Source organism: Sus scrofa, chromosome 1 (genome assembly GCF_054392235.1).
Source record: "Sus scrofa isolate SSC_HxYL_T2T_F1_AM1 chromosome 1, Sscrofa_HxYL_maternal_Yorkshire_Landrace_v2.0, whole genome shotgun sequence".
NCBI lineage: Eukaryota > Metazoa > Chordata > Mammalia > Artiodactyla > Suidae > Sus > Sus scrofa.
In genome coordinates, this window is record NC_139383.1 from 20,918,686 (window position 1) to 20,946,240 (window position 27,555).

The window sequence follows — 27,555 nt, forward strand, 5'->3', positions numbered from 1 at the left end:
TATCGGAAGATTCTGGATTCCATCGCATCTTTATGCCAACAGCATAAAGTCTGTCCTGATGAAATATTTTATTCACTAGGATATTTTTGTGGTATGTTTTACCTTCAAGTTCTTTTTCATTTCCGACGTTTCTTGCATCTTCTTATACTCTTTTATCTCTGTGGCCTGAATGGCAGTCTTTGATTTCAAGATCCAGTTCAACAGCTCAGCACTTAAGGCATCAAACCTGATTTAAGATTCAGATGTTACCAATTGTCAGTCATTTTCTTCTATTATTTCACTTGGCTCAAGAAAGACAGCAACCAAAACATTCATCAGGCATGTGTTTTTAAGCACTCAAAATTAAAGGCAGCCCAGAAACATAGTAACCACACAAAATAGGATCATACATTTACAATTTAAAGAATGGAAAGAGGAACAAAATTGTCACATTAATAAAGAAAATAAAGTTTGTAAAAGTTACAGGAAACCATTTGTACTTTCATAAACTCTTTAGGTAATAAAAAACAGATCTGGTTAGATTACAACAGAAAAGAACAAATACAGACATTCTTAAGTTGATGCCCTCTTCAATTGAACACATATTTAATTAGCCTCCGATATGCAAGGCACTGGATGTAAGCTCTTTTTTTTTTTTTTTTTTTTTTTGGTCTTTTTGCCTTTTCTAGGGCCGCTTCCTGCAGCATATGGAGGTTCCCAGGCTAGGGGTCCAATTGGAGCTATAGCCGCTGGCCTATGCCACAGCCACAGCAACAGCAACAGCAGATTCGAGCCGCGTCTGCAACCTACACCACAGCTCACGGCAACACCGGATCCTTAACCCACTGAGCAAGGTCAGGGATCGAACCCACAACCTCATGGTTCCTAGTCGGACTCATTAACCGCTGAGCCACGACAGGAACTCTTGGACTTAAGCTCTTGTTGTGAAGGTAAACCAAACACAATCCCAGCCCTCATAGGGCTTCCCATCCATAAAGGCTATGGAAAGTAAGAGCAATGTCAAAAGAATTTGCTGGGTGCTAATCCCAGGGATTCACAGGATGCCTCCTGATCCGAGCAGGGAGGAATGGCCTCCTGGAGAACAACAGTATCATGCCCAGGCGTTTCTGAGCAAAGGGAGAACAAAGAAAGGGAGGACCACGCTTTGCACAGGGGAAGCAGTTAGGTGTGGCTGCACTGCGAGGACTAGGCCGGCAGGAAGAGCTGACCATGTGGCAGAGAGCCACGGGCACCGGGAAGAAGAAGGCCCTACAGGGCAGAGTAAGGACCCAGACTGTAACCAAAGGACAACGGAGGCCAGGGAAGGGTTCCACGCATGGGACTGACACGCTGGCCTTTATCCTTTTGTGTTCGCTGAGGAGAAAGAACAGAGAGAGGCAAGACCAGACAGCAGGCTATGCAGTCACGGGATCTAAGCGATGGTGGAAGGGGAGAAAACGGGACAGTCCTGAGAGGTGCTGAGGTCAGTCAAAACCCCAGCGAGGAGGAACCAGAGGAGAAACAGTCACTGGTCGCGGGCCAGATGCCAGGCCTTTTTCTCAATGTTTTATTAACTCAAGGAATCCACACAACAACCCTATGTGTGTGCACTATGATTATCCTTTCTAATGATGAAGGAATTGAGCTCACAGAGGTTTTAAATAACTGCTCCAGGCCACAAAGCGAACAAATAGTAGAGCTGGGATTTAAAGGGAGGATCTGTCCTCTTAAGTCCGGCTCTGCCCACAGGGTTTCTCAAAACAACTCTGGGTATTTATAGAGACTTTAAGGTAAGCACAGGTTGTCCTTGCTGATTCTATGGGGAGACTTTGCTCAATGTGTTTCCAGTGAATTATAAATATTTGTCTTTTCATCAAGGTAAATTTTTCTGGCAATTTGAACAGGATTTTGTGACATGCTAGGTAAATGACCAGGGGTCACAGTATCGCTCAAACAACGGGACCCTCCTCCTGTCGTCTTTGCAGCAGCTTTCTCTTTCGTCCTTCAGAGACGAGGAGCCCCGACTGAAGATCACACATTTTAAAGGACCTTGGAAGACCTGGTCCAGCTCTGCCCTCAGTCTGAGCAAGAGTGATGTGACTGCATTAGAGCCGCAATGATCTTGGGTCCCATTAACAGATAGGCATCTAGATTATAGGAAATGCCCGTCCCTATGGTGATGAAACACAGCCATGCAGCACCAGGTAAAGGGAAGGTGACATAAACTGTCATCTTGGAAGCGTGTATTATACGCTGTGCTAAGATTCAAGGGTCACATCTGCTCAGACAGCCCACTTTAAGACAAGCGAAGAGTGCTTTCTACCTCAGACTAAAAATATTAAGGAAGTTGGAACTTGAGCTCACAGAGGTTTTAAATAACTGCCCCAGGCCACAAAGGCCTGGGTAACAACCCTCTGGACTTTAGGACAATGTAAATCAGAACGTGAAACCCATCCTCAAGTTCTGAAGAGGTACCATATTGAAGGCAGGTGAGACAGCTCTATATGGCTCCAAAATGCAAGACTAGCACACACCGTAGACTTAGAGGGGGCACGCTTTGTCTGGGCATAATTTTCTAATAATACAACTTCGATATCTTCAATTCTAATGAAATGGATGTAGCCAAGCCTCGATTTGCCCAGGAATTAACTAAAGGAATATCTGCATCAGTCTCATCATGGATAGAAGACGGGTACTCACAACCGGCTGCCCACCCAACACACACCTCCCTTCCCACACTTCTTCCTGCTGTCCAAGTCCCCCAGAAAACAACCACAGAAACTGAAAAGGCGGGACAGTTCAACCTCCCAGGCTCCCAGGGCGTGGGCAAGTGGCTGAGTCTTGGTCAGGAAGACAAGGGAGGGAGTTAGTGGACATCTTCCAGGAAAGCTCATTCTCCTTGATTTAAAAAAAAAAAAAAAAGACAAATAAGGAAAAACTGCCCTGCTTGCCTATATAGCAGGTTACACAAGGATGCTATGCTCAGTGCTACAGTAGCATCTTGGGACCATGAAAAGACAAGGTAAAGGCCAACATGCTGAAGAGGGAGGGACAAGGTGCCAGGATGCAGAAGCACACCATTCTATCAAATCTACCTTACCTCCAGACAGACTTCTAGTAATGTGAGATAATCAGTGGTCTCATTGTTTAAGTCACTTTGGGTGCAGTATTGTGTTTTTTGCAATAGAATGCACCTTAAACAACACGGTCATGTTTAAGAATTTAGAGTTATGCCCTGGGATATTGTGACTTATAATAAGAAATGGAGTTCCTATCGTGGCGCAATGGTTAACGAATCCAACTAGGAACCATGAGGTTGTGGGTTCAGTCCCTGGCCTTGCTCAGTGGGTTAAGGATCCGGTGTTGCTATGAGCTGTGGTGTAAGTCACAGACGCGGCTCGGATCCCACGTTGCTGTGGCTCTGGCGTAGGCCGGTGGCTACAGCTCCAAATAGACCCTTACCCTGGGAACCTCCATATGCTGCAGGAAGCGGCCCTAGAAAAGGCAAAAAGACAAAAAAAAAAAAAGAAAAAAGAAACAGATAATTGATCTTCACCCCCGTTTCTGGCAGAGTTCTCAAATCTCCTGGAATTTCCTAAATATTGAGAGCAACAAAGGTGGCATTTTTATGTTAAGAAGATAGCTTTTGGATCCCATCTGAAGATAAAGGCTGGCTGCCAGGAGACCCAAGCCTGTGATTAGAAAGTTGGAACTTTCAGTCCTACCCCGCTGACCTCCCAGAAGGGGAGAGTGGCTAGGGGTTGAAACCATCGTGGAAGGTCAATGATTTAATCATGACCATGTAATGAAGCCTCCATAAAACCCCAACAGGATGGGGTTCAGAGAGCTTCAGGCTGATGAACACATGGATATTCAGGAGACTGGCGAGGCAATGAAGCTCCACACTCATTTCCCTCTGCCTACCCTATGCATCTCTTCAGTCTGGCTATTCCTGGGTGACTTCCTTTTATGATAAACTGGTACTCTATTAAGTGAAATGTCCCTCTGAGTTCTACAAGCTGCTCTAGCAAATTAAGTGAACTCAGAATGGGGTCAGAAACCTTTGAATTATAGTCAGTTGGTCAGAAGTATAGATAACAACCTGGATTTGCTACTGGCCTCTGGAGTCCCGGTTGAAATCTCCAACCTGTACCCAGTCAGTCAGAAGCACAGGTAATCTGGGCTTATACCTGGTAGCTGATCTGGGGCGGGGAAGAAGGCAGTCTTGTAGGACTAAACCCTTAGCCTGTGAAATCTGATGCTATCTCTTAGGAGATAGTGTCAGAATGAAGCTGAGGTGTGGGAGACCCAGCAGGTGTCCCAAGAATTGCTTGCTGGTATGGGGAATCCCTACCAAAATTAGAATTGGTACCAGAATGCATTTATGCACCCTCGTCTTTTACAACTTTCCCAGCTTCCCAATGCACAAAGTCGGCACTGGGGAGACACACTGCCAGATACACCAACAGAACATGAACCCTCAGGAGATGGAAGATCTACGATGAAGTATCTCCCTCATCTGCTGCCTTGACGCCAAAGTAAAAGTTCCACAGCTGCTGCTTGCAACTCTTAGAGGACCCTGGTCCTCTAAGGCGATGCTGTTCAGAGGCAGGAGCACAGCCTTATTATCAAAATGAAAGTCATCTGGTAAAATTGCAATCCTGCATCTTCTAACAAAAGCTCAATTGGGAAACCATATCATTTTTATCCAGGCAAAAATAACTATCCATTTACCCAAGCACTGGGGTTTTACTGTCATAAAAGGGAGAGAAGGATAGCATTACTGAGACCACCTGCTAGTGTGCATGTGAGGAACAGCACCTGGCGTAAAGGGTAGCTCTATGGAGGAGGTGACATTAGCAGTAAAAACTCAATACACCTCAGCCATGGTTATTCCTCTTATAAAGATCCCAAGCTTCTCTTGAGTCAAAAATGAAAAGAGGAGTTCCTGCCGTGGCTCAGTGGTTAAAGAACCCAACTAGTATCCGTGAGGACGCAGGTTCAATCCCTGGCCTCGCTCAGTGGGTTAAGGATCTGGCATTGCCATGAACTGTGGTGTATGTCGCAGATGTGCCTTGGATCCAGCGTTGCTGTGGCTGCGGTGTAGGTCGGCAGTTGTAGCTCCAATTCGACCCCTAACCTGGGAGCCTCTCTGTGCCACAGGCCTTAAAATGACCAAAAAAAAAAAAAAAAGAAAGAAAAGAAAACAAAGAAAAGATATTTTATCAAAGATGGATTTTAAAGCCAAACTCAAAGAATCTGTTAATAAAATTGATCAAGGAATTAACAAAGAGAGAAAACATGAAAAAAAAATAAAGAGGAAGAAAAAAGGAGACTTAAAAGGAATTACTTCCCTGAATTAAGTGTTTTTTTTAAAGGTGAGAAGAGGAAGGAGATTCAAAAAAAATAAGGAAATCAATCTAAAGCAAAATTGCAAAAAAACCAAAAAACAAAAAAATTGGGGGTGGGGTGTGTTCCTATGTGTGGTTCGGGCTCAGCAGGTTAAAGATCCTGCTTTGTCATTGCAGCTGCTTGGGTCGCTGCTGTGGTGTGGGTTCAGTCCCTAACCCAGAACTTCCACATGCTGTGGGCATGGAGAGTAAAGTCAGGTAAAGTAAAGTAAAATAAGGTAAAAGCAAAGTAAAGAAAAAAGTAAAGTATAGCAAAAAATGAAATAAAGCAAAATTGCAGGAATTATGACAGTAAGAAGAACAAATGAGGGCTCATGGACACTCGTATCCACCCAAAGTAAACAGTGGGAAAGAAAGAAGGGTCCTGTCACAGGTCTCCCAATTGATGCCAAGATAAATAAAACCATCCCAATGATCTAGATGCTTAGCCAGCGTGAAGGAGAATATTCGAAAGACTCGGGATAGGAGTGGTTCAGTAGTTGAACTGCCATAACAATAATCATGTCTAAATTTGCATACGATTATTGATGAGTGCAAAATACATCATGGGCGAATGGGGTTTGGGCAATAGTCTCTGTCTGTCCTCACTTTTTCTTAGCTTCCATCTCCACCGGGATCTGTCTCTTCTTCGGGGGAGGAGGAGGTGGCAGCTCTTGCTTAGTCCTTTTGGTAGTTACTTGTTCTCTTAGGCGAACCGTCTCCAAAAGATCCTTCTGAGGAATCTGGGACATTCCCAGCTTTGCAACAGCCTGAGTCACCTGAAGGAAAATCAGCCAGTTTTAATGTTTTATAACGGCTTTTTCAAGATACAATTCACATGCCACAACACTCTCCCTTCGAAAAGGTACGGTCCAATGGTTATTAGTATATTCAGAGTTGTGCAACCAGCTCACTTTCTTTTTTTTTTTTTTTTTTTTTTTTGCTATTTTCCTGGCTGCTCCCACGGCATATGGAGGAGGTTCCCAGGCTAGGGGTCGAATTGGAGCTGTAGCCACCGGCCTACGCCAGAGCCACAGCAACACAGTATCCGAGCCATGTGTGCAACCTACACCACAGCTCACGGCATCGCCGGATCCTTAACCCACTGAGCAAGGCCAGGGATCAAACCCGAAACCTCATGGTTCCTAGTCGGATTCGTTAACCACTGAGCCACGATAGGAACTCCAGCCCACTTTCTATTTCCCACTTTTGATCATTTCAAAAAGAAAACCCTTACCCATGAACAGTCACTCCCCTGCTCTTCTCTCCCTCTTGGCCCCTGGCAACCACTCCTCTACTTCCTGTCTCTATGGATTTGCCAACTCTGGCTATTTCACGTAGACAGAATCATAGTGCATTAACCTTGTGACTGGCTACCTTCACTTAGCACAATGTTTTCAGGGTTCATCCCTGTTGCATCATGTATCAGCATTTCATTTTATTACTGCCTAATAACATTCCATGATATGGATACAACACATTTTGTTTATCCACGCATCTATTGATGGATATATGGGTTGTTTTACTTTTTGTCCATTATGAATAATGCTGCTATGAATGTTCATGCACAAACCAAAGTGCTATTTTTGATCACTTCTCTAAAATATTTTTTAAATTAATAAGACTAAGATTGAGAGATCATTGGATGGATCCATGTCTAAGTGTTCTCAGTTACTAAGGGTTGAATGACTGGTATCAGGAATTTTTGTAGGGTTTTTTTTTTGGGGGAGGGGGGTTGTTTTGCCTTTGCTTTTTAGGGCCGCACCTGCGACATATGGAAGTTCCCAGGCTAGGGGTCCAATAAGAATTGCAACTGCCAGCCTACACCACAGCTCATAGAAAACCAGATCCTTAACCCACTGAGTGATGCCAGAAATTGAACCCACAACCTCATGGTTATGAGTCGGATTCATAACCCACTGAGCCATAATAGGAACTCTGGTATCAGGAAGTTTTTTAAAGATCTATTAAATTTTACTTTAGAAAACTAAAGAAGATATTCAACATGTCAAGCAAGTTTTCAGTTTTACAGTAAACCAGGTATGAGACACCAACTTTTTAGTTTGGCTGCAACTTTCATTTCATAAAAACTAAAACAAACCTGAACATAATGACTTCTAGTAAATGGCAGAACAGAGTACCCAAAGCAAAAGGTACCTGGTTGGAGGAATCTTCTAGTCTTTGAACCAAAGAATCCCATCTCTGAGTCAGTTCCTCTGAGTCACTGTTGATCTTCTTGGAGGCTTTAGGATTATCAAGTAATTGACCCACGTCCTGGCCAATCTCACTGAGCTGATCCAGGGCTTGACGTTTCATTTCCATGTCTTCCTTCAGAATCTAGCATTTCAGATAGTTATTAGATGGCTCACTTTTAACAGGACTTTATATTCCTGTTCCCCAGTCAGGAACTGTACACATGTCCATGTGATAGTGAAATTTACCCGATTCGCAATTCCTTAAAGTTGAAACATTAAGACTCCCAGTTCTAGATCGTTACATGGCAGCAGCACTGTAGTGCTGGGCCATGAGTTTATCCACTAAATTGCATTAACCATTGATATAAAACACCAGGGTATCCCAGGTTTACAAGACAGATGCTGACACTCATGTCACTTACAGCCAGTCGCCGCACACTGACACTTAGTTCCTTTTGGTCTTTGAAGTTGCTCGTCTGCACTTTATTTAAAGCCTCCTCTTTTTCAGTTAACCAGGCTTTCAACAAGCACTACAAATAAAAATCAAAGTTAGAAATATATTTAGGGAATCATTCGATAAGTCGAGTCAATTTTTTTTTCTACGGCCGCACCTGCGGCACATGGAGGTTCCCAGGCTAGGGGTCCAATCGGCCTACACCAGAGCCACAGCAATATCACATCCAAGCTGCAACTTCGACCTACACCTCAGCTCACAGCAACACCATATCCTTAACCCAGTGAGCAAGGCCAGGGTGTCGAACCCACAACCTCATGGTTCCTAATCGGATTTGTTAACCACTGAGCCACAATGGGAACTCCAGTCAACTCAATTTTTGAAATCTTTAATTTTTATGTTAATAAAGGTTTGATCCTTATCTTAAGGACTTCACACACCTAAGCCTGAGACATGAGAAAGATACATTTATTTAAGATATTATCCTTTTCAGATTGGCAACAGATCAACCTGAAATTAACCCCACACCTGGACAACTAAACCTAATACTCAGGCATGTAGCTGGATCCCAAAGGCTAAACGCAACTATCAAGTCTCCATAAGAATCACATTATAACTCTGTAGATACAGAAGGAAGCTCAAAAGGTTTTCTTATCTCAGACCCTCACTGTAGGTAGGAAAGAGAGAAGCCAAGTTCTATGCCCAAGATCTCTTGGCTAATTAACTCTAGAGCCAGGTTAAAGACCTACACCCCAAAGTCAATGGTTTTTTCCATGCATCTTGCAAACCAACCCCAGTAAAGCTCCAGATTCCACAGCAATTATGACCAGAGAAGGAGGTTTAAGGATAGTGCAAAGCCAAAATGAAGATTTTTAAATTCCACTGGCCAACAATGCATGTCTTTAGGCAGAAGATATTTACTAAAGAGATAAACTTGAAGGGAGAGCTAAAAAAAAAAGATAATATTTCCCCAAATGCAGTAGTTATCACAGAAACTATTTTCTATAGAGTCGAGGGTGGAAATTCTTGATTCTGTGTTTTTAATCAACTCTTTCTCTAATTGTTTTATTTATAAGTTTATTCAACAACTATTCTCTCCCCTTTATATTCTACCCAAAAGAAGGAAAAAGATGAAGATTAAGAAAACAAGAGAGTCCGAGTGGAGGGAGCCAGCTGAGTGGTTGTGTGGTCGCGTCCTGGAGACCGGAGCACTTGCAGCATGGCTGACCAACTGACTGCAGAGCAGATTGCAGAATTCAAAGAAGTTTTTTGCTATTTGACAAGGACGGTGATGGAACTATAACAACAAAGGAATTGGGAACTGTAATGAGGTCTCTTGGGCAGAATCCCACAGAAGCAGAGTTACAGGACATGATTAATGAAGTAGATGCTGATGGTAATGGCACAATTGACTTCCCGGAATTTCTGACAATGATGGCAAGAAAAATGAAAGGCACAGACAGTGAAGAAGAAATTAGAGAAGCATTCCGTGTGTTTGATAGGATGGCAATGGCTATATTAGTGCAGCAGAGCTTCACCATGGAATGACAAACCTTGGAGAGAAGTGAACAGATGAAGAGGTTGATGGAATGATCAGGGAAGCAGATATTGACGGTGATGGTCAAGCAAACTATGAAGCGTTTTGTACAAATGAGGACAGCAAAGTGAAGACCTTGTACAGAATGTGTTAAATCTCTTGTACAAAGTTGTTTATTTGCTTTTTCTTTGTTTGTAACTTATCTGTAAAAGGTTTCCCCTGCTGTCCCCCCCCGCCCAAAATGCATTTATAGTAATTAGGACTTCATTCCTTCATCTTTTCTTTCCTTAACCTACTGTCATTGTCCTGAAACCTTATTTTAGAAAATTGATCATGTAACATGTTGCATGTGGCTTACTCGATGTATCTAAGCCCTTCTGCACATCTAAACTTAGATGGAGTTGATCAGATGAGGGTTATGCCTTTTTTTCTTTAAGTAGTTTTCCTCAGGAACTGTCAGCATGTTGTTAAAGTGTGGAGTTGTAACTCTGCCTGGACAGTCAACAATATGTACTTAAAAGTTACACTATTTCAAAACAGTACCTGTTTATCCAGGTACTCATACACTATTTCTTGTACTGCTGATCCTGTACCAGAAACATTTTATTTTATTATTACTTGCTTTTTAAACTTTGTTTTAGCCACTTAAAGAAAATCTGCTTATGACACAATTTGCCTCATATCCATTCCAAGTTGTATATTTGTTTTCCAATAAAAAAGTTATAATTTACCCAAACCAAAAAAAAAAAAAAAAAAAGAAAAGAAAAGAAGAGACACTGAGTTCCTACCGTGGCTCAGCAGCTAGCGAACCCGCATAGCATCCATAAGGGCCCGTTTGATCCTTGGCCTCGATTAATGTGTTAAGGATCCAGTGTTGCTATGAGCTATGGTGTAGGTTGCAGACTCGGGTCGGATCCCACATTGCTGTGGCTGTGGCATAGGCTCTGATTAGATCCCCAGCCTGAGAACCTCCATATGCTGCGGGTGTGGCCCAAGAAATGGCAAAAAGACAAAAAAAAAAAAAAAAAAAGAGTGATAAGATAGGCACATAAGTAACTGTGGCACCAGATAGAAAGTACGGGCACCACAAAGAGATTACTTTCAGTTTTGAAACAGTGGGGGAGGGGGAGGAAGCTTATGGATGACTTCATGGTCCTTGATGGCTATGTCTCCAGTAAAGCCCACTGGGACACTGGGAAAAATAAGATGGAATCTAGATGATAAGATCTCACTTCTTTTGTGCTTAGTCTAGTTTCACTTGCCTATGGTACACCATGTGCAGAGGCTTTGTACCTGACAAGGTGGATTATATTTTCCAGCAGAAAACTACTGCACCCAACAGTTCAATTCAGTGGACAGTGTGCAGAAGTACCATGCACAGCTCAGTACAAGATGGTGGTGGCAGGCCGAGGACAGAGAGGCTGCACCCAGCACTGCAACCAGGTGCTGTGAGCAACACACCTGCGTCAGACCCATGAGAACTCCGTCCCTTCCCACCAAGAAGCAGCTCTGGGGATGGCTTGTCGGGGAGAGCATGGACTCTAGAGCAAACTCACTCCTCTTCATTTTTCATCAAAGAGTAAAACTTTCCTTTGCTTATGAACCAAATATGGCTTCGTTCTATTGGCTCAAACTTCACTGGGCAAGAAGATCCTTATGGGAGCCTGTGTTGAAAGGGTTGGTAACAGATGGGGAGAACTTCAAACTAAAGAGATGAGTTTAAAAAAGGCATTCTGAAACAGATGCCACCCCTTAACCAAAAACACAGAGGCTAGAAAACTAGTTTGCACTTTAAAACAAAAGAAAACAAAACAAGAACAACAACGAAACCCATGAGGAATCTACAGTGCACCATGCATTGGGAATAGAGCAGTGAAAAAAAAAAGAACCAGCACCATTCTTGTGGCCTTGACAGTCTAGGAAAAGGCTGAAATTGGGAATCCAGGATTTGAGCACTGGGTACATGGAAGGATCAAGAGAAAGTTGTGGTTGGAAAGGCAGGTTGGTATCCAGCTTGCTATACTTGGCTTACGCTGCAGAAACTTTGAACTAATTCTGAGAGCCCATGTCTACCTATCTTAATGCCTTTACAACTGAGTGAACAATAGCCCCTTAAAGATTTTTTAAATTCAGACATAGCTGATTGGTCTCATTCTCTGCAACAGCAAATTCTCAATTATGTAGCAATGTTGGCTTCAATTCTACATTTTAATAAGATTCTTCCTTCCATATCATTAACAGAGAGCCATTCAAAGATCAGTTTTAAATCTAATGTAATAAATGGCCAAAATACTAGCCACTCGCTATTTTTAAAAATTTTTTAATTTACCACATTTTGATTCCTTTCAAATTTTAAATTATTTTACTTAGTAGAAGACTAACATAATGGTTTTCTGTAGCAATCAATATCTCCTATAGTCATTATCAAAGTAAAAATTTAACTATTCTATGTGGCTCTTAGGCCTGAACACAAGGATCTAAGTAACTTTAAATTTTGCAACCTGCTTTTTAAGATGTTCTCACTGGCATCATATTTAGAAAATCACAAAACGTCAAACACTTGTTTTTATCCCCTAAAAAGAATATAGTCACTTTTTGTGGATAGAAATAAAATGCACTGAAAAGAATCACAATGGACACTGAGATGTGGGAATAGAGTATCTGCTTATTTTCTTCATCACAATTGTTTGGCAATTTGAAGAAAAGTCTTCCTTAGCTGTATTCTGTTCATCCTTAGTGGAAAAAAATATACTATTAACCAAGTTCTAAATCAATGGAGTTGCTAAATAATATTTTGTTATTAATTTCAGTAGTTATTCTGGTTAAAAATCATGAAAAATTCATGTGTTATAAAGTTCACAAAGTATTGAATGGATTTATTTATTCATTATGTACTGAGCACAAACCATATGCCAGGCACTGTGGGGATACAAGTTCAAATACACTACCCAATACAAATGCAGTAAAAATTATGTCAAGGAAATCCTAAACACTAACATTCTAAGTAACAAACAAGGTCAAATTGTCATTACAATAGAGGTAATTCATAATGAGAACTCTATGAATAAGCTGCATGATAAAATGGGCAGAAATCAGATTTGAACATAATTGTTTGTGAATTTTCCTTTTGATGTAACCAAGGTTTTATTCTAATGTCATAATCAGTGATGAGTTACTTACGCCATCTTTTTTGACCATAATGGATAAAAATGTCATACCTGTTCTTCCAATAATTCCTGCCACAGAATATTGATTTCCTGGAGTCTGTTCCAGCGTTCTTCAGTCCATCGGCACACGGCTGTCCAGCGTTCTCCGAGTTTCTAGGAAAAAAAGAACCCATCCTCTGTCAACAGAGCCTAAAGAGAGTTATCACAATTCTTAAATTCTTGACATTTACTGTTCTCTACTAGAGAGTAGCAATTTATGAAAAATATTTTTATCAAAGTAGCTTTAAGTAATATAGACGAAGCCTATAAATGTAAAGATGAGAAAAACCAATTTTCATAGGATTGAACTAATTATTTCACATCACATAGCGAGAATGTGGCACAACTAGAACCCCATCCTATAACTTTTGACTCCAAATTCCTGCTCTTTTCCATTTTAGTGTAGTTTTTATATGAGAATTTGGTATTTTCATGTGTATCTTCAAAATAAAGCAAACAGTGCTTTCATTTTTTTAGGCTGTAATTATTTTTTTTCTTTTTAGGGCCAAACCTGCAGCACATGGAAGTTCCCAAGGCTAGGGGTCAAATCAGAGCTGCAGCTTCCAGCCTCCATCACAGCCATACCAACACCAGATTCGAACCACATCTGCAACCTACACTGCAGCTTGTGGCAACACCAGATTCTTAACCCACTGAGCCAGGCCAGGGATAGAACCTTCATCCTCATGGATATGAGTTAGGTCCTTAACCCACTGAGCCACAATGGGAACTCCTGTAATTATTTTTACTTAAAACAAAATTCAATGCATCAATTATTTCTTAACCATATTTTACGCGCCAAGAAAATTTTCATCTATAGTCCCAAAATTATGAAAATAAGTTTTAAACTAACAGAAACTATGTTTTGAATGAGGGAATGTCTAAGAAAAAAATACCTAATTGATTTGTTCTGTTTGAATTGCATGATCCACAGAAAATTCCATAAAATTTAGTGATAGAATATTACAAATATTAGAAAGACTAAGGAAATAAATTTAATTAAAATAATCATTCTTCATGATGACTTTCCCAATAAATTTTTATTTTCATTTTATAACTAATGATTACCAAACAGTAAATTTTATTTCTGCATTACTTACATGTGAGCCAGAATTATTAAATTCATATTATCTCATTTCAATAATTAATACTAGAGTAAGCTTTGTATAGTGTGAAGGGTAAAGAACTTGGAGCCAGAAGACAAGTCTTTTGTCTCAGCATGAAAACTCACTGCCTATTTAAACTTTAGGGAGCGGGCATCACTTAACCTCTCTGAATTTCCTATTAAATAGGAAGACGTGAATGCCTACCCTCTCAGACTCTTGCACGAACTAAATACTACTGCACCAAAGTCTTAAAACCACTAGCCAATTTTAAATGTTCCAAAAGAAAAAGGACTTCATACGATAAATATCCTCTGAAAATTACTGAAAGTCACCAACTGGCAACATTATATCAGGTAATCCAAATCCTGTTCAAACAAAGTACAGTTGACCCTTGAACAATAGGAGTTTGAGCTGTGCAGGTCCACTCATGCTTGGATTTTTTTCAATAAATATATTGGAAATTTTTTTGGAGATGTGCAACAATTTGAAGTAAAGGAGAACCACATAGTCTAGAAATATCAATAAATTAAGAGAAAGGTATGTGATGAATGCATAAAATATCTGTAGATATACATACAATAAACAAAATATGTGTTAAGGGACTGTTTGTTATCATAAGGCTTTCAGGGCACAACAAGCTATTAGAAGTTAAGTTCTGGGGAAATAAAACTCAAATTTTCAACCGCTTAAGAGTCAGTTCCCCAAACCCCACATTGTTCAAGGGTCAACTGTGCCAATCAATCTCTTTATAAAGACTTGTAAAGATATACCACAACCACTAAGCAAGAAGCAGCAAGTTGTCTGGGTTCCCAAAGCTGGGGTTGACATTCACACATTGCTCTACCAAAACAGTGGAGATATTAAGTCCTGCATGGTGGAAATTCTCAAATGTTAATAGGCACATATATTTTTTAACATATTCCCTGGGCCTCACAGAGATTTCAGGTCTTTGTGGAGCCCAGGAATCTGCACTTTAATAAATTCCTCAAATGATCTTGAAGAAGGATCGTGGACCACTCGTGGAGATCAGTCCTTTTTTTTTTTTTAGGGCCACACCCGCAGCATATGGAAGTTCCCAGGCTAGGGGTTGCATCAGGGCTGCTGCTGCCTATACCACAGCCATGCAACACAAGATCCAAGCCACATCTGTGATCTGCACCACAGCTCGAGACAATGCCGGATCCTTAACCCACGAAGCAAGGCCAGGGATCAAACCCTCATCCTCATGGCTACTAGTTGGGTTCTTAACCTCATGAGCCACAGGGGGAACTCCCAAGATCAGGTCTTATGTTTCCCAATCTTGTTCACATGCCCAAGGAAGCTGCGGCCTGCAAGCAGCCTCAACCTTCATCCCAAGGGTTGAAGTAAAGGAATGATACTTAGGTACTTCAATAAACCCATGTGCTATGGAACCCCAGCTGGGAAATATAACCTAAAGAAGATTATTCTACTCTCCTAAACAAGCAGTGAGACAGGACATGAGTAATAGGCGCAGGGTATATTGGGGCTCAGACCACAGGTCCCTTGGGACTATCTGACTTTACAGAGTCCTTACCTGTAACTGATCTTCCAGGACGGCTGTCGCGCTCTCGCCACTGTTTTCGTCAACAATCACCACCATGTGAGTTAGCGAATTTACCTTCACTTGCTCAGCCTCAAGATCATTTTGCAAACTCTAGAGAAAAAAAAAATTAAGATAAACCTTTGTATCTGCTCTTTCCCATTTACCTATTTAAAATCCACTCAGTTGTCAAGAGTTATCAAGGACACTTAATGAGGCATCATGTTCAAATTCCCAATCATTAGTCTACACGTTCAACCAAAGAAACAAACCCCTTATCCATCTTCACATTTCATTATGAATGGAAGCAGACTGAGGAGGCAATCTCATAACACTGCAAATGGGAGACTGCCACTTTTATTCTAAGTTCTGGCCAAAAGGAAAAAAAAAAAAAAAAGGTGTAACATAAAAAACTTGAGTGCCTAGAGTAGGAATTAAGAATACAGAGCCATTAAATCAGAAAACGTCCCGAACTTAAATACACAGAGTCAGATCATTTTATCCAGTGCAGCATCATGTAAAGCGAAAGGTAAGTCAGACGCTATTTGACAGTCAGGATCTGTTCTGATTAGCTACCCAGGAAAGCAGTTAGGGGCATACAGACAACTTCTCTTTCCACCTCTTCCATAGGACAGGTCCATGACAGGTCATAACACATATGCATACAGATAATTTATTCAAATATTATTAAAAGTATTGTCAAATGCCTCGCGTGTTTGTGTTTAATGACTCCCTAAAACTTTGTTTAGCTGTCATCCAGGTATTTCATTGAAAAATAAAATTCTTCAGTTTGCAAAGAGGCCATTTTACTCTACCTTCCTTGACTATGGAAAGTTATCTCCTAAATTTGTGATCAAATTAAACTGTCCACCAAATTTTTTTTTTTTTTTTGTCTTTTGTCTTTTTGTTGTTGTTGTTGTTGCTATTTCTTGGGCCGCTCCAGCGGCATATGGAGGTTCCCAGGCTAGGGGTTGAATCGGAGCTGTAGCCACTGGCCTACACCAGAGCCACAGCAACGTGGTATCCGAGCCGCGTCTGCAACCTACACCACAGCTCACGGCAACGCTGGATCATTAACCCACTGAGCAAGGGCAGGGACCGAACCCGCAACCTCATGGTTCCTAGTCGGATTCGTTAACCACTGCGCCACGACAGGAACTCCTTTTTTTTTTTTTTTTTTTTTTTTTGATGTCCACCAAATTTTGAACGTTACCTAGGAGAAGAAGCAAGTGCTTTCCCTGAAAGATTAGGTATAGATCAATCTAAAAATTTCTTTATGTCACCACACACGGCATTAAGGCAACACGCTGGGGTTCCTCACCACTCATGGGTCCAAAAAACCCTGAGAATCTTATGAACGCTATGTACTTTCGTAAGAAAACTATACATACCCATATAAAGTTTTGCCTGCGCTTTCGACCCTGGCTCAGAAAAATCACATCCCCTTGAACTCCACCCTCCAAGCTTTGGAATAAAAGGACTCACTAAAGAAGAGTCCCTCCCCTGCACTAATGAAAGACGCCTTCAGCCCCTGAGAACACTAAGTGCTGCTGCTTCAATGTTCAAAAAGGAATAAAAGAAATATGAGCCAGATTTACTTTATGATCTTCTAGCAGCTTCTGTAGGGATTTTAAGTCATCATCCAGGGGGCAAGTTTCCATCTTCTGAATGCGTTCTTCTGTGAGTGTTAACCAGGCGGAGAGCTGCTGGAGCTGCCTCTTCTGCAGTTCCATGAGCACATCATGCAGCCTGGTAGGGGCAGGACACAGCATTAGTCCCACTCTTTTTCCCTGTGCGAAGGCAAATACGCACTCTAGACACCAAAGAACTGGGGCAGGAACACATTCTTGTCTAACCATTTAAAGTAGCATTTAGTCTTTAGATGCAGAAACCAACCCCCACCCCACCCCCTGCCAAAAAAAAATAAACCTGATTTTCTTCCTAAGTGGAGTCAATTAAATGCAGCCAAAGAATGCAAATAATAACACCCTCTATTTGTATCAGAATCATTGTTTCTTCAGTCAGGAGTTCCTGCCTATTAAATAGGTGGAAATTGCAATGGAATGCACTTTGCGCCTTAACACACAATACATGAAATAAAAGGAACCATGGGAAAAAATGCTTTGAAAAAAATATTACAAAATGACATTGCAGATACATAGAACATAGTCCTGTCTTCATATCCGAGTTGAAAGTTAGCCAACTTTAATACTGCAAAGTTCATATAAAATGTCTTTGCCCTTTTTTGCTCATTTCTGTATTTTGATTTTTCCTTCCACATATCAAAGGGGGAAACAAACACCATATGAAATTCCAGCAACACTACAGAAAAAAAAAGAGTGAGAATTTTCCAGGCAAGGTCTCTGGTTATCTTGTTCTCACAGACCTGCAGACTTGGGCCTGTGCTAAACTGGGCAACACAGTCTGAGGAATAAAATGTTCACTTCTGTGCTTCCACTCACCGGGACTGTCTGTCCATACTTTCCACCCTCAGTGCCTCCCATCGGGCATTCAGCAGGGTCATTTGTTCCTGAATCTCAAACTCCTCTTCCTCTGACAGAGTTCCCTGTGTTATCAGCTGGTTTCCTGCCTGTAGAACATTCCCCACGCTACTCTGATGCGCTGTCAGCTCCATCATAAAAGCCTAGGGAGGCACATCATTAAGATTTGTAAGCTATTCATTGAAGAAAAAAATCGTAATCAATTGCTAATGCCTAGACATCAATGGTGGGGGGGGGGGAACCATGTAGAATGCAAATAAAGACGACTTTGATCCCATTTTTTTTTAAGCTCTGACTGTAGGAAATGAGCAGCTGGCCTCAGGAAAAAGAATGGATCCCAGAGGACAATATGACATCAACAACACCAGCTATTTTTAAGTAACTGCTGATCAGGCTCCTGATAGTCAGTGAACACGGAATTATGAGAAGTTATAATAAATAAAATGCCATGCTCCATCCAAGAAGAACTACTTAAAGAAAATGATCATTTCTATTATTTCCAGACCAAAACAGCAAATAAGACCTGTCAATTAATGTATCGACACACAAAAAACTAATTAATCCAAAGACTTCTTAATATAATCTAATCACTATGCTGCAATATATCCCTGAAATAGTATGAAATTTTCATTATGTAAAAAGTATACAGGAATACTAGATAGGAATTTGCTTCATCATAAAACAAAAATAATCACTTTCCGGGGAACATTCAAAATCTAAAGGTTGGGAGTATTGATTAGCCAATTTGTGTGCAAACTATAACAATACACTTCAGAAACGTGAGGTATTGACTTTTGTCTGCGCAGTATTGATTTTTGTCAGTGGCTCCACAGAATCTACAGATTACGATTAAGATTAAAATCTGAAATCTAATTCCAACGCACAGTTAAGCACCCACACCGATTTTATAATAAAGCCCTATTTAAATACCACAAGTCCTAAAATATGCCATGACCTTTCTGTGGAGCAGAATTCAGTAAACAACAAACATCAGGGTACAGCCCCTGATTAAGGTACAAACACCACAGCAGATACATCCTGCTCATCAGCTACAGATTATTTACTTCGTGGGTCGCAAACTGTTCTTTGACTTCTTCGACATCATCAGAAATGTCTTCCTGCTCCTGGAAAGTGTCCTCGGCAGAAAGCAACCAGGTCAGCACTTCCTCCAGCGCTATCTGGTAACTGTCCAGGTCCATGTCCACCTCGGTGACAGTGCTGGGGGTTTCGGCTCGGGGACCCTCTGGTTCTTCCTCTGGCGCTGAGCCCTATAAAAACAAAGCCAAGAAAACCATGTCATGAAAATGAGAAGGTGTTCAACAAAGACACCCTGGTGGAGAACCCACAGCAGGCATCACTGTGTCTTGGGTATTCTTCCCAGTCTCAGGAGCTGGGTGAGCAATGTTGCGAACTAGTGAGAAAGCCTTTATTAAGTGTGCTGGGATGGCAGAGAGGACAAAAGCTGCATCATCCTTGGACGCTGTACGCATGGGGATTCTAATATAGTTGGAAAGAGACAAATAACCCACATGAATCACTTCTGAACAAAAATAAAGAGACTATTAACAAAGTTATAAATTCCATGGGTCCAACCAGGGATGCTATTTGAAATCACCAAGAACTAAAATAGGAAAGTTTCATGGAGGATCTGGAACATGCCAAGCCATGAAGGTTGGATGCCATTTAAAGAGGTAGAGGTTAGAACTCTGCTTTGACCCTAGTTAAATTGCTTTTACTGACTTGCATTTTGGCACTGCATTTTAGACACTGAAAGACAGCTGCACGTATAGGCTATTGTACCGACAATATTTTTTTGAGGCAATTGCCCTTTAGTTTACTTGCTGGTCTTTTCTCTTTCTCTCTCTCTCTCTTTTTTTTTTTTTTAATGTATGTGTTAGAGGACAGATGAACTTTATTTATTTACTTATTTACATATTTACTTTGTCTTTTTATTTTATTTTATATTTTTTTTGTCTTTTTGTCTCTTTTTGTCTGTTGTTGTTGTTGTTGCTGTTGTTGCTATTTCTTGGGCCGCTCCCGCGGCATATGGACGTTCCCAGGCTAGGGGTCGAATCGGAGCTGTAGCCACTGGCCTACACCAGAGGCACAGCAACGCGGGATCCGAGCCGCGTCTGCGACCTACACCACAGCTCACGGCAACGCCGGATCGTTAACCCACTGAGCAAGGGCAGGGACCGAACCCGCAACCTCACGGTTCCTAGTCGGATTCGTTAACCACTGCGCCACGACGGGAACTCCCTACTTTGTCTTTTTAGAGCCACACCCACCACATATGGAGGTTCCCAGGCTAGGGGCTAAATTGGAGCTGTAGCTGCCGGCCTATGCCACAACCACAACAACTCAGGATCTAAGCTGTGACTGTTACCTAAAGCAACGCTGGGTCCTTAAACATACTGAGCAAGGCCAGAGATTGAACCAGCATCCTCATGGATACCAGTCAGATTCGTTTCTGTCACGATGGGAACTCCAGTCTTGTCTTTTTTTGAAGAGCCCATAGAATAAGTTATTTCAAGCTCCTTCTAAGCAATGAAGTATTTTCTTATATGTTTTACAATTCCATAACCTAATCAACCACCTCTCTCATTAATTTATCCCCTTCCAAAGCAAAAGTTCTTTAAAATTTGCCTACACCTCTCCACCAGGTGCCCATGAGCCAGTGAGACTAGACTCAGCACAGAGGACAAGAAACAAACAGGGGAGGAAGAACAATTTATTGGTCACTAACTCAGAGCCAACAATGGCATCCTGCAAAAGACCATCCCGACTTTATAACGTGTGAGCAGGACTGCAAGGGAACATGGGAAATTGAGCATAATTCATATAAACAAGATTCTGGAGTAGAAGGACTCAAAATCACCTCCTCTCACTAAAACACCAAAATTACAACTAATTGTTAAACAACCGTCAACAAAATAAACTGGAAGCTACCAAAAAAGCTACCAAAAATAGAGAAGAAGTCACATCAGGATGGTAGGAGGGGTGCTTTAATGATATAAGTGATCCCATAACTGCCCAGTGGGTGACCCACAGACTGGAAAATAACTACATTGCAGAGGCTCTCCCACAGGAGTGAGAGTTTGGAGCTCCACATCAGGTTCCCAGGCCTGGGGGTCTGGCATTGGGAGGAGCAGCCCCTGAAGCATTTGGGATTGAAGGCCAATGAGGCTTAAGTGCAGGAGCTCCACAGGACTCAGGGAGACAGAGACTTCACTTTAGGAGGGCACACAGGGTTTCATGTGCACTGGATCACAGGGCAAAGCAGGGACTTTATAAGAATCTGGATCAAGCCCACTGGGAGGTAGTGGAGGGTCTCCTGGGAGAGCAGGGGTGGCCATGGCTCACTATGAGGCAGGACATTGGAGGTGGGGGGGTCCCAGGAATAATCATCTGTGTGAGCTCCCGTGAGGCTGCCATTTTGGAAAAATTTGGCCACACCCATTAGGGCTGAGAAGCCACAGGCCAGATAACAAACAGGGTGGGAACAGAGCTCCACATATCAGCATATAGGCTGCCCCTAATCATACCCAGAGACAAAGCCCCACCCACCAGAGGGATAAGAATCAGCTCCACCTACCACTGGGCAGACACCAGTCTCTCCCATCAGGAAGCCTATAACAAGCCCCTGTATCAATCAACTTCACCCACAAAGAGGCAGACACCAGAAGAAAGAGAGGCTACAACCCTCTAACCTGCAGAAAGGAGACCACACAAAAAGTTCTACAAAATGAAAAGTCAGAGAAACATGAGTCAGATGAAGGAACAAGACAAAACCCCAGAAGAACAGCTAAGTGAAGTAGAGCTAGGAAACCTGTCTGAAAAATAGAGTAATGCTAGTAAGGATGATCCAAGATTTTGGAAAAAAAAAATAGAGGCCAAGATCGATGAATTAGAAGAAACATTTAACAAAGGAATAGAAGATTTAAAGATTCAACAAGCAGAGATGATCAACACAATAGCTGAAATAAAAAAATTCACTAGAAGGAGGGAGTTCCCATCGTGGCGCAGTGGTTAACGAATCCGACTAGGAACCATGAGGTTGCGGGTTCGGTCCCTGCCCTTGCTCAGTGGGTTATCGATCCGGCATTGCCGTGAGCTGTGGTGTAGGTCGCAGACGCGGCTCGGATCCCGCGTTGCTGTGGCTCTGGTGTAGGCCGGTGGCTACAGCTCCGATTAGACCCCTAGCCTGGGAACCTCCATATGCCGCGGGAGCGGCCCAAGAAATAGCAACAACAGCAGCAACAACAACAAAAGACAAAAAAAAAAAAAAAAATTCACTAGAAGGAAACAACAGCATAATACAGAAGGCAGAAGAACAAAAAAGTGAGGTGGAAGACTGGTGGAAATCACTGATGTGAAACAGAATAAAGAAAAAAGAATGAAAAGAATTGATGACAGTCTAAAAGAACTCTGGGACAACTTTAAGTGCACCAACATTCACATTATAGGGGTGCCAGAAGGAGAAGAGAGAGATAAAGGGCCAGAGAAAATATCTGAAGAAATAATAGCTGAAAACTTCCCTAACATGGGAAAGGAATCACTAACTCAAATCCAGGAAGCACAACAAATGCCATAAAGAATAAACCCAAGGAGAAATACACCAAGACACATATTAATCAAACTGACCAACATTGAAGTCAAAGAACAAATATTGAAATCAGCTAGGGAAAAGCAACAAATAACATACAAGGGACCCCCGATAAGGTTATCAGCTGATTTTTCAGCAGAAACTCTGTGGGCCAGAAGGGAGTGGCATGATATACTTAAAGTGATAAAAGGAAAAAATATGCAACCAAGATTATTCTACCCAGCAAGGCTTTCTTTCAGATTTGAAGAAGTCAAAACCTTAACAGACAAGCAAAAGCTAAGAGAATTCAGCACCACCAAACCAGCTTTACAACAAATATTGAAGGAACTTCTCTAGGCGGAAAGAAAAGGCCAAAACTAGAAAGAAGACAATTACAAATGAGGAGGCTCACCAGTAAAGGCAAACATTAGTTAAGGTAGGAAATCATCCACACACAACCATATGCCACCAAAACCAACAATTGCGAGGAGGATACAAATTCAGGATCCTGGAAATGCATTTGCAATTAAGAGACCAGCAACTTAAAGCAATCTTGTGTGTATATATAGACTCCTATATCAAAACCTCATGGTTACCACAAACCAAAAATCTACAACAGATGCAATTCAAACACAACACTAAAGACAGTCATCAAACCCCAAGAAAAGAGAACAAAAGGGAAGAAAACAGGCCAAGAGATAAAGGGCCAGAGAAAATCAACAAAAACAAATCCGAAACAATTAACAAAAGGGCAATAAGAACATACATATCAATAATTACCTTACATGTAAATGGACTAAATGCTCCAACCAAAAGACATAGACTAGCTGAATGTATACAAAAACAAGACCTATATATGCTGTATAAAGAAGATATGGTGTGTGTACATGTACACACACACACACACACACACACACACACACACACACAATGGAATATTAGCCATAAAAAGGAATAAAATAATGCCATTTGCAGCAGCATGGATGGGACCTAGAGATACTAAGTGAAGTTAAACAGTGAAAAACAAACATCCCATGATATCACTTACATGTGGAATCTAAAAAAAGGATACAAATGAACTTACTGCAGAACAGAAACAGACTCATAGACTTTAAACAAACTTATGGTTACCAAAGGAGACAGGTGGGGTGGGGGGAGGGGTGAACTGGGGATTTGAGATTGGCACATGCACACTGTATACTGAATGCCTGGCCAATGGGGACCTGCTGTACAGCACAGGGAACTCTACACAATCAATAATCTGTGATAATCCATATGGGAAAAGAATCTGAAAAAGAATGGATGTGTGTGTATGTGTAACTGAAGCACTTTATCGTACAGTAGAAATGACCACCTGTAAATCAGCTCTACTTCAATAAAATTGTTTAAAATGGGAAAGAAATAAAATGAAATAAAATTTGCCTACAGCCTGTCTCCATTTTATCATTTCTCATCCACAATCTTTATGCATCTCAGACACACTAGAATGTAGAGAGACCAACGTAAGAAATGCTCATGTGGAGTTCCGGTCCTGGCTCAGTGGTTAACGAATCCCACTAGGAACCATGAGGTTTTGGGTTCAATCCCTGGCCTCAATCAGTGGGTTAAGCATACGGCATTGCCGTAAGCTGTGGTATAGGTTGCAGACGAGGCTCAGATCCCACGTTGCTATAGCTCTGGTGTAGGCCAGCAGCTACAGCTCCAATTAGACCGCTAGCCTGGGAAGCTCCAGATGCTGAGGGTGCAGCCCTAGAAGAGACACACACACAAAGAAATGCTCATGTGTTTAACAGCTGCATTTGTTAACATTCCCTTTAGTGCTGATTAGGTGTTAGTCTCCCCCACTCATCTGGAAAGGCTTTTGTCAATGTTGCTGGCATCTTGCTCATTGAAGCCACTTTTCTAGCACCATCTTTATGATGATATGATTAACAAAAAGCCAGAACATTTTTGATAATCACAGTGCTATAACAACACACATAAACCAAACGTTCCAAGCAAACCCAGAGTTCTGGTCACCTTATGTTGTTTCTTAAGCTCTCAGCAGCATCCTCTACGTCTGACCAGTCCCCACCTTTTTGGAGCTCTCCTTTCCCTGCTTCAATAACACCACATTGCTTTTCCTCCTCATTTAAAAGCATCTGTTGACATGTAAGTAATGAAGCTCCTCAAAATTAAGTCCTGGGCCCTTTTTTTCTTCTATGTACTTTGCCTAGGTAGTTCCATCCATCTCCACTGGGTTTAAAGTACCATCTACATCCTGCAGGCATTTACCTTTATATTTCTGGTCCCAAACTCCAAATTCCTATGTCCTACTTCCTTAACCTCTCTACTTCATTGTCTCACAGGCATATCAAACTTGTTAAACCCTTCATTTCTTCCCCCTCTTCAGGCTTCCCATTTCAGTAAATGGCTCCTCCAAGCACTTAATTTCTCCAGCTAAAAACCAGGGGGCCAGACTTGGTTTCTCTTTTTCTTTCATCTCCTACATTTTAAAAAAAAATTCCTTACAATTGATTTACCATGTTCTGTCAATTTCTGCTGTACAGCAAGGTAACCCAGGTACACATATATATACATTCTGTTTTTCACATTATCCTCTATCACGTTCCGTCACAATTAATCAGATACGGTTCCTTGGGCTATATAGCAGAATCTCATTGTTTATCCATTCCATATGCAACAGCTTGCATCTACAAACCCCAAATTCCCAGGCCCTTCCAGTCCCTCCCTCTTGGCAACCATAAGTTCATCTCCTACATTTAATATGTATAAGCAACTCCTACCTCCAAATTTATCTCATATCCATCCAGTCCTTTCCAGCTCCATGGCAACCACTTGCCCTTCAGGACACCAGCCAGCAGACTGGTGTCTTTACTTTCCCATTACTGCAGATGCCTACCTTCACCATCCACTTCTCACACAGCAGCCAGAATGATGCTTGGAAAATGTAATCACATCATAAGATTTCCCTGCTTAAAAGATGTCACTGCTTTCCCAATGCTCTTAAGGTACAATTTCAAATTCTTAACATAGTTTACAAAAACACTGTGACAGCAAGAAGCAGTGACGTGAGAGAGAGAGAGAGTGTGTGTGTATAGGGTTAGATTTCAATTGGGTTCATCAGGGACGTTTTCTCTGAAAAAGTTCCATTGAAATTGAGGAAAGATGGGAAGCTCACCGTGCAAATAGTGGGTGGAAGAATGTCTCACAGACAGCAACCCACATACACAAGAATCTTAAGGAAGGAGAGGAAGAGGCCACCATGACTGACTGCAGTGTAGTGGCCTGAAATGAGCTGGGGTGTGGGCTGAGCCTTGTAAACTACGAGAAGAGATGAGGTCTTTAATTAGTATGAGGGTTAGAATGGAAAGAAAACATACCCCAAAGACATCTTGGAGGAAGAATTCAAATGGACCAGGTAAATGACATGTAGGAGTTAAAAAAAAAAAATAAGTGAATCTGTGAGCACACAGATGAAACACTGGATAATAAGGAGAGAAATGGTGCCAAAGACAAAGAAAAGAAAATGAGTTAAATTCTGGACCTAAAATGCTGAAACTGGAAAGCTAAAATAATCCTGAAGATCTTTTTGTACCAAATCTCAATATTCTGAGGATATCTGAGAACTAGGAAAGTTAGTGACCAGCCAAAGGTAGGCACTAGGATCTATGAGGTGGGAGATGGAAGGCATTATCTAAATGCGAGTGTCCAGAAGGTATTCATTCAAACACAACAGGAGACTTTCAACTGAGAAATTAATATAAAGAGAAACTCAGAAATTATTTGCTGACCACCTAATGTTCTAAGCCCATGTTTGCAGAAAGAACAAGAAAGGCAGTAAGACTATTAATGGTCATTGAAAAGTAGAGGATGGCAAGATATGTTAAAGAATAGATGGTTACAACATGACTTTTTTTTTTTTAGGGCCACACCTGAGGCATACGGAAGTTCCCAGGCTGGGGGATGAATCCGAGCTGTAGCTGCTGGCCTACGCCACAGCCACAGCAACAGCAACGTGGGACGTGGGATTCGAGCCTCGTCTGTGACCTACACCACAGTTCACAACGAAGCTGGATTCCTGACCCAGACCCACTGAGCACTGAGCATCACCGGGGCTCGAACCCACTTCCTCATGGATATTAGTCAGATTCATTTCCACTGCGCCACAACGGGAACTCCACAACTTGACCACATTTTATTTCTTCAATCAATTTGATTCCAACTTTAAGATATTAAGGAAAGCATGCAAATGAAGAGGTTAATGTTAGTACATAGGCTCTTAATCAAATAGCAAATGGCTTCTGCAATTCCTATCATACCACTGTGAGCCCTAAACAGAAATGCAAACTTTACCTACGCATCATGAAATGAAAATGAAATCTCCCTCCTTTTTAAAGAATAGCCTTAACTATAAGGAGTAAAGTACCCTATCTTTTTAAGCAAAGGAACCCCAATCTGATGAAAAATGATTCTAAAAACCAAAGGCAAACTCAGAAGATTATCTGAGCCACTTAAAAGGGAGCATCATTGATGCAGAATAATAACTACTACAGACAAATGCTTCTCAGCAAATTTTCAGTCAATTATGCAATATTAGATTTTCAAAACTACTAAAAAGAGCCCTAGGTTGTCCTGCCTTCTTTTCCTTAATAAGTTTTTTTTTCTTTTTCTGTAAATCATGCCATTTTTTGAAATGGAGGAAATAAAAGTGGTACATACTACCCAAGGAACCCCTGAAATAATAAGTCCTCTGACCCATGGAGAAGAAAATAAAAATGCTATGCCAATTCAAGACCACTATCATTATATGAGAATTAACTAACATTAAAAAAAATTGTTAAATAAAAATGAATGATAATGCCAAAAATGAGAAGGAAAAATCATAATGATAGCTCCTGCTTATTAAGTGCTTAATATCATTTTAGATACTTTGAATTTATATTGTCTTTATAAAATGGGTGGTTTTATCCAGATTTTACAAATAAAACTAGGTTGAGAGGGTAAGTAACAAACCCCAAAAAAGCAGTTAACAAGGACG

General features: G+C 41.3%; 1 protein-coding gene, 1 long non-coding RNA gene and 1 pseudogene across 17 annotated transcripts in view; 1 reads left to right on the forward strand and 2 right to left on the reverse strand.

Moving 5' to 3' along the window:
* Positions 1-27,555, reverse strand: part of UTRN (utrophin) — a 535,632-nt gene that overhangs the window by 367,472 nt on the left and 140,605 nt on the right. For all 16 annotated transcript variants that reach the window (XM_085024297.1, XM_085024293.1, XM_085024287.1 and 13 more), the window contains 9 exons: positions 18,994-19,197; positions 17,891-18,072; positions 17,027-17,177; positions 15,423-15,542; positions 12,774-12,875; positions 7,987-8,094; positions 7,527-7,706; positions 5,979-6,148; positions 103-226 (listed from right to left, as the gene is read on the reverse strand). In XM_085024297.1, the coding sequence (XP_084880423.1) occupies positions 103-226; positions 5,979-6,148; positions 7,527-7,706; positions 7,987-8,094; positions 12,774-12,875; positions 15,423-15,542; positions 17,027-17,177; positions 17,891-18,072; positions 18,994-19,197 (1,341 nt within the window). The remainder of the gene's footprint in view (positions 1-102; positions 227-5,978; positions 6,149-7,526; positions 7,707-7,986; positions 8,095-12,773; positions 12,876-15,422; positions 15,543-17,026; positions 17,178-17,890; positions 18,073-18,993; positions 19,198-27,555) is intronic.
* Positions 9,232-9,709, forward strand: LOC110256572 (calmodulin-alpha-like; annotated as a pseudogene).
* On the reverse strand, positions 19,800-27,225 carry LOC146405962 (uncharacterized). The gene is made up of 3 exons (XR_014845144.1): positions 22,226-27,225; positions 20,193-21,924; positions 19,800-19,868 (listed from the first exon to the last, which is right to left on the reverse strand). It is a non-coding gene; the product is annotated as an uncharacterized LOC146405962 (long non-coding RNA).